At 38.5% G+C, this 15944-nt stretch overlaps 1 protein-coding gene and 1 long non-coding RNA gene across 2 annotated transcripts; both read right to left on the bottom strand.

Moving 5' to 3' along the window:
* Positions 1-269: 269 nt before the first annotated feature.
* LOC106171279 (shiftless antiviral inhibitor of ribosomal frameshifting protein homolog) lies at positions 270-15524 on the bottom strand. Its single transcript, XM_087013543.1, has 7 exons — positions 15392-15524; positions 14342-14453; positions 14046-14095; positions 13594-13713; positions 12337-12437; positions 11752-11891; positions 270-1013 (listed from the first exon to the last, which is right to left on the bottom strand). The coding sequence occupies exons 1-7, from the start codon at positions 15431-15433 to the stop codon at positions 787-789; spliced, it is 792 nt and encodes a 263-aa protein (XP_086869669.1). The 5' UTR covers positions 15434-15524; the 3' UTR covers positions 270-786.
* On the bottom strand, positions 3145-4769 carry LOC147761786 (uncharacterized). Its single transcript, XR_015334583.1, has 2 exons — positions 4196-4769; positions 3145-3560 (listed from the first exon to the last, which is right to left on the bottom strand). It is a non-coding gene; the product is annotated as an uncharacterized LOC147761786 (long non-coding RNA).
* Positions 15525-15944: the final 420 nt, after the last annotated feature.

The raw sequence follows: 15944 nt of genomic DNA, 5'->3' as shown, positions 1-15944 counted from the left end.
ATTGTTTATAATCAAGTATGCGAATGCGAAAGGATACCTCTGCAATATACATATATACAGAAATACACACATATATATGACCAACGCGTCACAATGCAGCAAAATCGTCAACGTTCAGCTGCTTTCACTAAAAAATAATAACGTTTACACCTAATTTTTTGTTCTTATTCAATCAGGATAAATTCATAGAAAGCTATGCCGTACTACAACAAGAACGTGTGCCAAAATTGTTGAGTCTGGTGATAAACAAAAATGCAAAGCAGCAAAACTTGAGATTGCTAAGCAATGATTTATTTCAAAACGTATTTAAATTCTACATAAATGAATCAAGAAGAAATCGTGGGGGTTTAAAAAAACGATGGCCGTGTGGCGTGGGGGTGATGCTAATGTTACGTCAGGCAAATACGTTGTCGTGCAACAGGCTCCTTACTGAAAACATTGAGATCAAATTAATTTTTGAGTGAAACATGTATAAACTGTATGATTCTTACACACACGTACCTGTCCGAAAGAAAATTTTGAAAATTACGTCACCCGACGGAGTCTGCTGGTCCAAAATTACAGTTTAACTTTCGAATTATTACAAGAAACTGAGAGTGGCGGCTTACAATATACACACACTTGGTACTTTATAACTTCTTCAAACACCTAAAAGGTACGCCTGCACTATCCATATACGGGCTATGAAGGACTCTCTGCCACGTAACACCGGCCTCGCCGCTTCCACGCCACCCATTCCCGTCATCCCCTTGGGTTCCATCATGGCCGCGACCGACTATGCGGCGGTCATGGAGCGCCACTTACTCCGTCACTTTCGTCATCACTTCCTTCATCACTTCCCTCGTTGATGGGGGAATGGCGTGGGTATGCGATGAAATCGTCGTCATTTATCAGATCGTCCTGTGGCAAGAACGTGGCCACGGTGGAACCGGAACTGTCGTGAACGTTACTGCTGTTGACAACACGTGGCAGACCAAACTTTCGTCTGACCTGAGGGTGACAGCACGGACGACCTTGGGGCAAAAGAGGAGTTATTCTATTTTTATTGATTGTAAACAATATGTAACGATAAAATACAAAAGACTTCTAACACAATTAGATATGGAGTAGAAAAGGCAATGTCGCATTACACTTTTTATTTCATAGCGGAACACAGTGCTTTATGTAAGATAGCACAATACATTATGGCATTCAAAAGCCCCCCCCCCCCCCCCCCCCCCCCCCCCCCCCCCCATGGTTGATCTTGCTGTTAAATAATATGGACTAAAGAGGTATAGTTACATACGATACCATACTGATATCCATAGGTTAGAAAATCGCTTGGGTTTTGTGTGTGTTTCGGATCCAGAAAAGTTGGAACAACTTGGGGGATGAAACCGTTTTGCCCCCCTCTGCGGTGGCCCACAAGTGCACTCCAAATTCCAGACGACACTCCCAATTCTAAACCTCACACCGAATACTTAAACTTCACTCTCAATTCGTAAACCTCACTCCGAATTCATAAACCTCACTCCGAATTCGCAAACCTCACTCCGAATTCGTAAACCTCACTCCAAATTGAAAAAGCTCACTCCGAATTCGTAAACCTCACTCCGAATTCAAAAAGCTCACTCCGAATTCGCAAACATCACTCCGAATTCGTAAACCTCACTCCGAATTCAAAAAGCTCACTCCCAATTCCACTTTCCCAATTCTCATCAAAGTTCTCTTCGTAAAGCTCACTCCCAATTCCACTAAGCCCATTCTCATCAAAGTTCTCTTCGAGAAATCTTATGAAACAGTAATTCGTCTGGGACAAATAATTTTTTTTTTAGCTGGGCGCTTCCAGTGAAAGGTTCGAGAGAGTTTTAGCAAACAGTGCGAATAAGGTCGCGCGTCAAGGTTATTTTCAGTTGCACCCTGGATTACGCACGCTTGCTCCGCAAGGTGTCGCCTGTGGTGGGGGGGCATCACAGCCCATATGGTTACTGTGGCGAAGGTGACAGGTACTTCCAAACATTTTTTCATAACTGTCATTTTTCCTTATTCTATTCATGAATTTGATATTTACGGCAATTGAAAATGTGGCACCGGCAAAAGTGAATCTAGGTGCGTTGACAGGCCGCACAGGTGCCCACAATTAACCGCCGCCAGAGAAGAGACCCCAAGCATTAAACAACACAACCGGTAAATATTGGAAATTTGGAGAAAGTTAAGCAACTGAGGCTTTATTAGATTTGGACAGAAATCGGGGGTAATGCCCAGTGACATGCCAAACCCCTAAGTTCAAGTCTTGGCCCTTGACACCTGTAACGCACCCCTAGTCAAGAATCTGAACAAATCAATGTTGGGCAGGTATAGGGTATACTCTATTTTCTACAGGTGTTTTGTGATTTTATCAAGTGCCTTTTGTTCTCAGGAACTAGTAGCAAACTTTATCAGATAACAATCTGACACTAACCAAGCTGCACTAACAGCGCTGTAAACCCAGTTATCAATGCTGTCATCTTTACCTGTATCTTTACCGGTATTATGCCAGTGTTACGTTTGATACATTTGAGTAGTAAATATGCTTTTATGCTTACATTCATTTGTAATACGTTAGCATCAACCTGTTAATAAAAACTTGGAAACTTTCAATGTTATTACACAATAACAGTATAATGATGGGAACTGTTATGATTAAATGCTTAGAAGAATAATAAAAACAAATTATGTGAAATATAAAATGAATTGACTTTATTTGGGTTATTTATTTACTTATTTCAAACCAAGTAATTATCAAACATGAAGCTTATTTTAAGACACATTCGCAGATATATGAAATATAACCCTGCTGGTACACAGATCTACAGTTCTAAAATGCAAATACCAAGTACCTTTCACACACCACTGATGAGATGTGAATAATCATATGTATAAAGTAGTAAAAATATCACAAAATGTGTGTAAGCAAGATATTTCTACAAGTAACCTCATTAATCAGTCAGGAAACTTCATAATGCACCCAATAAATGTAGAAATTTGAGCCAGAGAAATTCTACATACAGGCATGACAGATTTACCATATATTGCCATCAACCCTTAACTGAATGGGCATAGAAAGAACAAAGTGAGTCTCCCTCCCATTAAAAATGAGAAATAAAAATAAATAAATAAATAACATATACTGTCATTTTTAATACTGAAAAACAATGGCACCTTGCAGCCTTCACTGCCTCACTATTTGCAGACAATGTTCTAGTCACTGTAACTGTGTACTTTTGATGAGGCATAGATGCAAGAATAACTTCTTTGAAGTATATTGTGAAGGTCTCTTTTGTCATAAATCTGCCACATATAACCTGAATGTACATATTGCGATTCACACCGCAGCAGCTTGTCTTAGTAAGGACTCAACCAGTTTGAAAACTGGTGGCATAGCTTCAGGGACAAGATCACACCATCTATCCTTGCTGCGATGATGGATCTACTAGTACATTATCTATGTCTTGTCCTCCTAGTTTCTCTAATACCATTTCCCCTGATCTATGCTCACATCAGTCTCTACAGCTTTACCAACTGCTACACAGTTTTTACATCTGAAAGTATAAAGCAAAAATTGTAATAAAGCACCATCAATTTACTTGTTAGATATTGATTCGAGGACAAGAGAAAAATGCAGAAACCTCATATCATAATCAAGATAATTGAAAATCAAATATGCATAATCAAATTAATAGCTTTAATTGTACATACTACTGATGATTTAATCTTTTAAAATTCAGCATAAATTTCTCTTGTTAAAGCATAGACACTTTATTAAAATGTGCTTGAACAAATAATAATAATAATAAACAACCTGCACACAAGATGGAACATGGAGGTCAATTGCCACAAAATAAGCTGATTTGTACTTGGTAGCCTGAGAAATAGTATCAGGTATTAATTTGAGTAGTAAATTGAGTAATAATACCACAGAGTTAACAATGACACAAGCATATGGTGTTGTGTAACAAATCCATGCATTTATTGCTGTGGCAGTGTCCTCCCCAACCTATCGTGCACCGCAGGTTTTGATATTCAATGTCATCAAAAATGTTTATTGTTGTTAGTTTGATTTACGTATCTGCTATTCAAATAATATCGTTTGGAAATAACTAACTGATTTAATTATGCTTTTGCAACATGAAATCATCATTAACTTTGCCGGTTCACGTGTATACCAGTACAGTACCTTGCTATCAGTGCTGCTCTTTTCTCCCTAACTCGTCACTGACAGGCTAACCATATCGTTTCAAAACAACGTTGGTATGCTCCTTTACTTTTGGTGTTGGCAGTTTCGCCCCGGGGACATCGTTTTTTGCTAAAAACAACGTATCGTTTTCACCCATCTATACATTGCTCCTGTACAAAATGGCCGCTTGCTGCCCCCCCAAGGGAAAAATCGTAGCACGTGGGTAGTTACGCAAGACCTGTGACGTATAACGCGCGCAAGGTTATTGTGTTACATTTTGGTTTGCGTGATACATACCTTACGAAAATAAACCAACAGTTTACGTCACAAGGTCAATTGACTTCTCCAGCTATTTTCAGTATTTTTCACAATTACACACACACACATACACACACACTCTCTCGCCAGGGACACAAATTGGGAGCAAGAAGCAATTTACAGGTTTACCGTTATAAATAAAAGGACAAATTAAGTGACACTGCTCCCAATTTTCTCAACATAGGATTGATACTACTAATAATCCATACATGTCAGGGGTGGATCCAGGATTATTTGAAGGGGGATCTGTTTTTTTTTTTTTTGTTTTTGTTTTTTTTTTTTTTTTTGGAATGACAGGCTGCATATGCAGAGCTGCCCCCCCCCCCCCCCCTTATAGGGCGAACAGTGCTATTTGGTACGTTTTAGAACTATTATTCAAAATTCTAATTTTAACATTGGTGTGATTTTTTTTTACAGAATTCAAAAGGGGGGTCAAGACCCCCCTCACACGCCTCCCCCCCCCCCCCATCCACCACTGCATGTTATTCATTCGAAATCGATTAATAAAGTGTAATTAATCTGATTAATTTCAATTATTAGATTATCTATGATCTTAGATGAATATTTCTGCTGCAAAAGAGTGAGGGGCTACTAATTACTATTATCAAGTATACTCGGTTATATAACAGGTACATGTGTAGGCCTACAGTATATGATAATACGGATTGTTTTGCCCATTTATAAATAATATAAGCCAATGTCGACACCCTGAAACATGTTATCTGTATTAAACATTCATTTCAAAATAATCATGTGAAAATGCTTGAAGTTGTAAATAATAAATAACGCACGTTTATTTACATACATGTAGTGCATAAATCTGTTCCTTCCAACGCTGTTTCAACTCGTAATTCTGTTCTCATATTCATAATACATGTATAATTCCTTAAAACGACACACACAAGAAAACACGTAAACATAATATATTTTAATTGTGACTTGCTGTTAAGTACATGTATGTTTATCCCTATTTTCTTCATTTCTTCTATTTCCTTGAGCTTAAAAGGGTCATACATGTACGTCTACGTCATCATTTTGTGAATGGGAATACAGCGCACCAAGTAGTATGAAAAATAACTAGTTTTCACACGAAGCCCTCTATTGGCAAAATCCCCTAGCCCATCTTAGGGTCGGTGTATGGGGGGGCAAAGTGATTTCCATTTCGTCAGAAAATGAAAAAACGGCCGTTTTTCATTTTCATTTTATAGAAATGGCCAAAATGTAATGGAAAATGAAACTCAGTTTTCGTTTTTCCATTTAAAATGAAAAATGGAAAAACGGAAATTGCCTTCGTTTTTTATATTTTACTATAAAATGCAAAATACAATATCGACAGATCCCCGATGCGGTAGAAAATATAAATATCGACCGTTTTCGTTTTTTCTAATGTTTAACAGGTGAAATAAATCATAAAATGCCCTTATATTCCTGTTTTTGAGGAAATGACAGCTTTAAAAAGTGTTCATTATTCAATTTCCGAATCAAATAGAAAAACGGAAGTCCGTTCGTTTTTCTGATTTTCATTTTATGAATGAAAATGGAGAAACGGACGTGCAGACACACAGACAGAGAAATGGCAGCCGCTTCAAGTTTATAAGTTATTGGTGACTAAATTCTGTCAGATAAAGCTTAAATGCAATGAATTAATTTTATAAATAATGCAGAATTTTGGGATATGCTGTTGACGTTGGTCTAAAACTTCCACTTAAAGGCATTACAGAAACGGAGATCCATTACAAGTGTGCACAAGAGAGTTCAACTTTGTGCAACAGACTGGTATATTGCAAACAATGCATGTGCCAGCTGTTTGTGTGCTGAAAATATATTCTAATCAGACTGTTTTAATCCTCTACCCACTGTGAATAACTTTCATGGACAATTAGGTTTTAATAAAGTATTTGATTATTATCATATTTTTGTTGTTGTTTATTGTAGATCCGCTGATTTGTAGATAATAGGCCTATAGGCCTACCATTTAGCTTCAACGGCACAATTTAAAACTTAAACAATTTGTCTTTGTTCTCATCCTTGATCAGTCTTACTTCTTTAAAAATCAGTCTTACACCCCATTTCCATAGATTTTTAGATCGATCTATCCCTGTGGGGAGTCTCACTAGATTACTGTCAGCTTGGCCGGCTTAAGCGTCTGTCCCGCCTACTAAATGCTGTAAGGGGTAATTAACTATGGTGTCCGCTCGGCTGACTGCAATTTAGCCTGAACCCCTAGGGAGTTAGGTCGATCTAAAACTTAATCTTTAGATCGATCTAAATCTCTGGGAAAGCACCCTTATTGTTTAATGATTTATTGCAGCGCGTGTTTCCTCTTATTTGAAAGTTTGGTCAGAAAATGCTAATCAGTTATCTACGGTCAAAGGGCCGAAAGGGAGTAGGAGGGCTATCTGTAAGATAGAACCAAAATTATTATCGTCTATCCTAGCTGTAAGCAAATTTTTAAGAGAGAAAAACCCACCAAAACGGTTTTCAAAGGCCAGAAAGGCGTCAGGAACATTTTATGATTAAGGGGGGGATGTAGGTTAGTTATTTTATTCCCGTCATATTCATTTAATGTACCTTCAAAACATCTAATTATGCTTGAAACACAGCTACGGGCTAGGAAGTCAAGAGCTTATTAGATAATATACTCAGTACTCATTCACTCCTTCAGAAGATCGATACAGTTTAATTTATTCCTGGTACAGCTGTATATCAAATCCATATCTTGATGTCCCATTTTATTTCATTCATTTAATTTTTTACTCTTCTATTATTCTCAATTATTTCTTTTAAGGTTGGTGAACATTTTAAGTGGAGAAATTTATGGGGGTATTAGGGGATCCTGACCCCACCTTCGATTTCTGAAAAATATCACACCAATGATCCCCTCTTGAAATTAGAATTTTGACCAGCTGAATCATAGTTCTAAACCATACCAAATGGTACTCTCTAAAATAAATACCAACATTTTTCGGAGCCCTTCAGCGGGCCCCGAAACCCACGCCAACGAGGGGGGGGGAAGGGTCGGCTTCCCATCCAAGATCTGTTTTTTGAACATCTTTATTTTCTTGAAAGGTTAAATATTAAAATATTACAATGACACGCTTACCCGCGGACTTCCTCCCCCCCTGTATTTGTTACTTGATAAGTTGCTGGTTTGTACAGTAACAGCAGTAAAAACTGAAACGAGAGAAATCTTGCACTTATTTTTCCTTCTATGTACAGCTTATTTTTATCAACACGACGAATATATGAGATTGTCCGACCCAACGCTCGTATTGCAGTAAAAAGAGAGAGTCAAACTCAAGATGCAAATGTGTGAATTTTTATAAAATAAAATACCCCCCCCCCCCCCAAGGTTGCATTAAAATGTTTAGGAAGAGGAAATGCATAATATGTTTATTAGGTTGTGATTACGTACATGAGATAATAAAGCAAATGCATTGCGCAAAGGGCCCTTAGATTTGTAAAAACTAACTCAATAACCTCTTTGACTAAGGTACAATAACATTCAACAGCAACAAGACGCAGTGGTGCAAAGATTCTAACAAACATTTTATTAATTTATCCAGTGAGAACCACAGAAACACAAAATTTTTGCAGTTACATAACTGCTTTGCCCAGTCGCACGCACCAGTAGGCTACTTAGTTAAAAGAACATCAATTGAGGCTATACCAGCACTACAGTCCATGCGACTTAATAAACATTCAAATATTTCACTCATGATAAAAATTTCTTCTTCTATCAAAATCTTGTCACAAAAAGTCCTTATAGAAACGGGGCCGTAGCGATAGTCCGAAGGTTCAATAGTCCGAAGGTTCATTGGTCCGAAGGTTCAATGGTCCGAATGTGCATTGAAGGTTCATTGGTCCGAAGGTTCGATAGTCCGAAGGTTCATTGGTCCGAAGGTTCATTAGTCCGAAGGTTCGATAGTCCGAAGGTTCGATAGTCCGAATGTAGGCCCGCTGTATAAGTGTATAGTGAATTACATGTACAGGGGCGGATCCAAGATTATTTGAAGGGGGGTCTGCGGATGCAAAGCCCCCACCCCCCTTGGCGTAGGATCTGGGGCCCGCTAAAGGGCCCCGAAAATTGTTGGTGTCTCAAAATGACCACCTAGTTATCTAGAGACACATCTGTGAATATCTGTAAAAAATCTATCAGTCGCCCTGGTAGAGGGTTTAAAAGTTAGGTCTGCACGGGCAAAAATAACGTCAATACTAGCATATTACATTAGTTACAACAAAAAAAAAAAAAAAAAAAAAAAAAAAAAAAAAAAAAAAAAAAAACAGATCTTGATGTTTTTCATGGGATTGGAAGTTGACGATATTTAACTGCAAAGGTTTATTTTGTAAAATCAAATGGAAATTTTCTCACGAGTCACAAGTGTATCTACTTTTTGCAGAGTACGTTTTTCTTCGTTTAAATGAATTTGTTACAAAGACAGCATTTTTGATGTTGTTCATCAGATTAGAAGTTTAACTGTTTTAGAATATTTCAACATGTTCAAACTGCCTTCTCACTTGTACTTTACGTTTAATAAATAAATAAATAAATAAATAAATAGGCCCACCGGGTTGATATGGCTTTGCCACATTTCTATTTCAGATTATAAACGTTTCAGCACCTTCAGTATTGCTGGGGAAGAGGGGGTGGAATTAAATATGTATTACTATTTGTGGATATTTGAGCATATTACTGTATTCTGATACAATTTTTATGTTTAAAGGCCTAGTAAGGGAAAAGCTTGTTTTCGTAAATGCTCGTAATTTTTGTTTATATGCCAAGTTTACACTCCAGTTAATTCATCCTCATCCCTATGAGTAATACAGTACTGCTGGCGGAACGGCTGTTTTTTTTTTTTTTTTTTTTTTTTTGGGGGGGGGGGGGTGGGGGGGGGGAGGGTAGGGGAGTGGGCTGTGCGAACAACAACATAGTTTGTTTGGAAATGCAATTATTCTATAACTTTTACATAATTTAAGAAATGTGTAGGTTAGAAGAATTTGAATTCTAATCATAGTATCTTAAGACATCGTAAGAAAATGTCATTATAGGCGTCCTCTCATTTTATGCGTTCCAATCTTTATTCAATATTTCATGTGTAACATGTATGGTGTTCATGAGTTGGAAAGGGTAGCCATTGCATATCCCCAAACTTCCCCACATTGTAAAGAGTAGTTCACGGAAACAATACGACCTATATGGATAATTTTCACGTGCGTTTCGGTCGCACTCAAAACGAAATGATAAAGATTCTAGAAGCTGAGTTCACACGAAAGTTAATCACCCCCTAGCAGCTCCAGGATTGCTAATCTGATTGCATACAGTGAGAATCCTGGTGGAGTTGGATCAATCTACGTAGAATGATAGTTTCGTTGGGAACACACCCTTAGATTCCGTTTGTAATTATAATTCTTAAAATCGAAGAACATCTTAAAATGTTTCGGACTATCGAACCTTCGGACTAATGAACCTTCGGACCAATGGACCTTTAATTTTCGGACTAATGAACCTTCGGACCAATGAACCTTTTTGTTGAAAATCTGATGAAAAATTTACGAATTTTCGGACCAATGAACCTTCGGACCAATGAACCTTCGGACTATCGAGACGCCCCCATAGAAACAGATCCAACCTTCATTTCTTCTCCACTAAGACCTAGGCACTAACCTAGGGGCCTATTTCATATTTCTAAACCACACACAGCGATGGTGCATTGTTTATCCATAATTGTCCACAGTTTTTAGAATTTCTGAAATTCCTTAATTCATTTTTCTTAAAGTTATTTACTAAATCTCCGAATACTTATACAACACCAGGAATACTCCTAGTCTTGTGAAGTCAAAGTTTCAAGGACTGCCATTTTTCTGTCTGTATGTCTTTATATACTTCCGTTTTCCAATTTTTATTTCCAAAATGAAAATCAGAAAAACGAACTGACTTCCGTTTTTCCATTGAAACCATAATGGCAAAAAATGAACATGCTTCGATACTTCATTTCTTCACAGAAGGAGAAAAGGACGTATTTTCTAATATATTTCACTCTCTTGACATGGGAAAACAGTGGATGTTTCTATTTTCTATCACGTTTGGAAATCTGTCGTTTTTTGTTTTTTTTATGTTATAAAAAAGCGGAAAAAACGAAAAATAATCTCGTTTTTCCAGTTTTCATTTTAAAAGGAAAAACGAAAATCAAGGTTGATTTTCCATTTCATTTTGACAATTTATCAAATGAAAAGGAAAAACGGCCGTTTTTTCATTTTCTGACGAAATGGAAATCACTTTGCCCCCCCATACACCGACCCTTAGAATATTACTTCCGACTTTATACGGCAGTGAACGGGGTTAAAATTTGAATTCGGAGTGAGGTTTACGAATTCGGAGTGAGCTTTTTCAATTCGGAGTGGGGTTTACGAATTCGGAGTGAGGTTTACGAATTCGGAGTGAGCTTTTTCAATTCGGAGTGAGGTTTACGAATTCGGAGTGGGGTTTACGAATTCGGAGTGGGGTTTGCGAATTCGGAGTGAGCTTTTTCAATTTGGAGTGAGGTTTACGAATTCGGAGTGGGGTTTACGAATTCGGAGTGAGGTTTGCGAATTCGGAGTGGGGTTTACGAATTTGGAGTGGGGTTTAAGAATTGAGAGTGAAGTTTAAGTATTCGGTGTGAGGTTTAGAATTGGGAGTGTCGTTTGGAATTTGGAGTGCACTTGTGGGCCACCGCACCCCTCAACATTAAATAATAATAATAATAATAATAATAATAATAATAATAATTATTATTATTATTATTATTATTATAATTTCAAATGACAAACCAAGACCAAGCCGGGGGAGAGGGGGGGGGGGGGTGATAAGCATTAGAACAAACGTGTTACACCCCATTTCCATAGATTAGATCGACCTACTTTAGATCGACCTAACTCCCTGGGGGTTCACGCTAAATAGCTGTCAGCCGGGCTGACACGAAAGTTAATTACCCTCTTACAGCTTGTAGTAGGCGGGACGGACATTTAAGTCGGATTATCTGAAAGTAATCTAGTGAGACTCCCCGCTGGGATAGATCGATCTAAAATCTATGGGAACAGAGCTGACGTGATCTTACCAAGAAAAATAATAATTTCTGTTAAGTGGGTCATGAAAGATATTCCCATGAAGCAAAACTCACAATATCTGCAATAACACTGGAAAAACCATTTACCGAAATAGAATTGCACAATATGTGAACCCTGTATAGGTACACTACCTTCAGCACAAAGAGAGCAGCTGTGTCTATTCCGTCCTCTTCGTCCAGGTCCTCCGCGAATCGGCGGTAAAATAAACGTGGGCGTTACCATGGCACCGCAGTAGTAGCACGGGCTTGTAGTGCCCATCTGGGCCCACCCTCTGAAAATGTCCCAGTTTGATAACTTAGAATGTGGACACGATTATTATCGCCGACAACTTCACTTTGATGCAGGCAGGTCCGTAGCCAGCTATTTCACAAAAGGGGGGGGGGGGGTCTTTTTACAAAAAAAGGAAACCTTTTACAATGAAAGCTTTGTGTACCTAGATCAAATGTTGCCCAGAATGAACCTTTTCTTTTGCACCCCACGAGCCTACGGCCCTGGATGGGATACATAAAGGCATGAATAGGTAAATAAATATGCAGACACAAGAAAAAAGAGCACAAAGAAGCATCATATGAGTGACAAGGTTGTTCGTTCCCACCACATAAACTGTTGGTGTAAAGAAGCTGAGAGAGAGAGAGAGAGAGAGAGAGAGAGAGAGAGAGAATTAAAGGCGACAATACACTGAAAACCTGTTTCAGGTTTTAAAGAATAAAACTCACTTAAAATTGTGTCCACACTCGCAATGGAATTCTGCATAGCCCCACTCTTCATCTCTTGGTAAAGCATCGAATTTTACTTTACAGCGATAACACTTTGAAACCTACAAAAATAATTTTGTCTTTTGAGAAATAATACAAGGTCAATTCTGGTGGGTTATCATTCAAAGTGTTTTTCTTGTTTTTTTTTCTGTATAATTATTTTAATCCTAGACTGGGTTTCCATAGCTAGATCGCCCTAACAGGATTGATCCATTTCCGGGGGTTTCTCGCTATATTGCTTTCAACTTAAGCGGCTTAGATGTCTGGCACGCCAACTGAAGCTGCTAAACGACAGTTTAGTTACCCCCTAGCAGCGTAGTAGGCGTAATGGACATCTAAACCGCTAAAGTTGACTGCAATTTAGCGGGAATCCCCTCGGAGATAGATCGACCTACAGTTAGTACGATAGGACCAGTCTCGCACATGTATTGTTTGAGGTTGTTGCTTTGCGAAATGACGCTAAATGTAGGAAAATGAGACGTCGGAAATGGTTAAATGCTTAAATTCCACATGACAACGATTTATAGTCTCCCGGGAATTATTTTCCCTTGACGCTCTTTGGCGCGCTGGTATTTGTATTTCAAAACAAATTGACAGCAAATAAAGCACGATTTTGCACCTTCAAGTTCCGTGTCACGTTTTCATATCATGCACCTATTATTTCTACAAGTATTCTCTGTCCAAAATGCGTAAAGTAAAAGTGTTATTTTACCATGTTGTTTAGAAAACTTCTTTTTCCTCCGACTACACGTTTTCTCTCCCGTTCACCTCCAGCTTAAAATGACCACTTAGCTTCGCTTCTAACACCACTACACGTCACTTCCGGGCACAATCAGTCTCCCCCGTGCCGAAAATGAGACGTCGGAAATAAACCCTGGGCGTCAGGTTCCGCTGCGACCTGTCTTGTACAATAGCGCCTCTTTACGCATAATGAGAGACTAAGGACGCATTCAGAACAGCGGACTAACAGATCTGAGGAGCAAATATAGCCGATCCACTTGAATGCTTGTTGCGTAATACCTGCGGGAAATCTATACAGTGTCTGATCGAGAATTAAGCTGCAAGCTTTTTAGTTGGTCGCCATATTTGATCCGCGGATCTGTTAGTCCGCTTTTCTGAATGCGCTCTAATATTTCTATCAGAGAAGACTGTCTACAAGCACGCTGAGGCCCAGCATAACGGACGGGGGCGGTTTGATTTCGCTGTAAGGAAACTTACTAGTTTTCTTGCAGGGACTCGTCTCCACCAGGAGTGGTCACAGGCTTGGCACGCGAATTGTCTGATCTCTACCGAGATGCGTCCTTCTTTAGCCTCTTCTGTCCGAGGAATGGTCTCGATCTGAAAGTATTTAGATGTGTTTTGATAGTGTGTGTGTGAGGGGAGAGGGGGGGGACATGCGTGTGCGTGAGAGAGAGAAAGAGAGAGAGAATTTTCGGTTGTAAAAGGAAAGCATGTGGCGGAAAAAAGAGAGATGGATAGAGCTGATTAACAGGAAACATATTTTTGTAAATGAAGCATAAAAAGAGGGTCTCTTTTTCTTCTTCTCTCTCTCTCTCACACACATACACACACACGCGCGCGCGCTGGCGCGCATAAAATACAAAGACATCAATGAATAATCGAAATGAATATCTTTTGCCGAGTTAATCTGTGAAACATAATTCATTTACCTCGCTCTCGACTTCCTCTCGTAATTCCCGTCTCAAATCCTCAGGCGTTGCTTATAACAAATACAGAAAATCGAATATAGAATGTAACAGATATATTTATTTATTTAACTCAGTGCATTTTCAAATTAATTTGTTCGTTTTAATTGGCCTATGTTTTGATCCGAGTGTTTTCTGCTTTAAAAATTCATCAAAATGATAAATGTTACTGCCTAATAGGTAGACAAATTGATAATTACATAAAAACACTCATTATTGACTAGATACCATTCTGTTTACAATTGTAGGTCTCCACTCACTTTCCAATACATAACAGGCCGCCTGTCTAATATCGAAATCAAATTTCTGAACAAGATATCTAGCTTCGTTTTCAGTGAAACGTCCTCGAAAAACTTCGCGGAATGTATTGAGCTGAAATCAAAACATGTATCATACGTGAGCATGAAAAGTCAATTTATTACACGAATTAAATAACATACTGTTTTTATATGTAGAATTATCATTTGTGTGAGTGATTTAACACCAAACTTACACACAGGACTACTTATTTTATACCTGATTACATTTTCTCATGGGATTTATTCTAATGACACATCGCAGGCCCGTAGCCAGCAAATTCAAAAGGGGGGTTCTTTTTCTGAAAAAGTGGACCTTTTAAAATAAAACTTATGTGTACCTAGATAAAATTTTACCCAAAATGGACCTTTTCCCGACAAAAGGGGCGGTTCTTTCGAACCCCCCCCCCCGAACCCCCCCCTGGCTACGGGCCTGCATCCAGATATTGCAGGTGATGGACTTACATGTAATTTTTCATGTCCCTATCGAACACGACAGAGAAAAAATGTGACAAAATAGGCTTTTGATTATCCATAAGATATTCACAGATATGATTTTCTGCTGTGAAGTAAAAGGGCATGATCAAGATAATCTAATAACACCCCCTGCCCCTGCGAAAATTTGTCTCATTTAACGTTCACTAGCTGTTCTCAATCTATTCTAGAGCATTTATTGTATTTTTTTTACAATCGTAATGTTGTTCTGTATTAAATGTAACAATTCGAGAACTGTTTTTGGGAAGTCCCTCAGAATGTCCTAGAACAGATTAAGAACATTTTTCACTAAAATAGAAAAACACGTTCTACACGTAGGACAGATTGAGAACCGTGAGTGAGCGTTAAACGAGAAAATTTTCGCAGGGGTTCTATTCAGGGGACCCCTCTGGGCTCCGAACACCGTTATTGCTACAATTGTAATTTATATTGCTTTTTATGTCTTTATCCCCCCCCCCCCTCCTCCCCCTGCACACACAAAATCAGGGATCTCTCAATGGAGAACAAATGAAGGCCTACCTTTTGTTCGGTTTGTTCGGCGTCCTCTTCAACATCAGCCATATTCTGTGCCAAGTGTTCTTCACTCACGGGTATCGACTTGTCCTTCGTCTGAACACGGCAACTAAACACATATAAAAAACCTTATTGGCCTTACAAGGTGAAGACTAAACAAGCACGTCGATATTAATTTGAACTATACCAGGTCAACTGCAAAGTATATAGATATAGGGTTGTGACAACAACGCTGGCGTTCGTGTCTTTATTCAACATTATTTTTTTATTTAAAAAAGCCAGCACGTGCTAGTAGCATGAAAACGAGAGAGAGAGAGAGAGAGAGAGAGAGAGAGAGAGAGAGAGAACAGACAGACATACTTTTAGGGACCATTCCCACAGAAATTCCCACAAATATACGTTATACGCACGGGTTAGGTATACACATGCATATCTGTGACTACAAACATCAAAAATAAATAAGAATTTGCCACAAATTTCCTAGCAGACCCTACTCCTCCATGCCAAAACTTTTTTAAAATCATTCTTTTCAAACATATAAGGGGGCTTATATAACTAA

The sequence above is a fragment of the Lingula anatina genome, chromosome 5 (assembly GCF_051362555.1).
Source record: "Lingula anatina isolate TDL-2025a chromosome 5, LinAna3.0, whole genome shotgun sequence".
NCBI classification, from domain to species: Eukaryota; Metazoa; Brachiopoda; class Lingulata; order Lingulida; family Lingulidae; genus Lingula; species Lingula anatina.
This window is presented reverse-complemented; position numbering and strand designations above follow the sequence as displayed.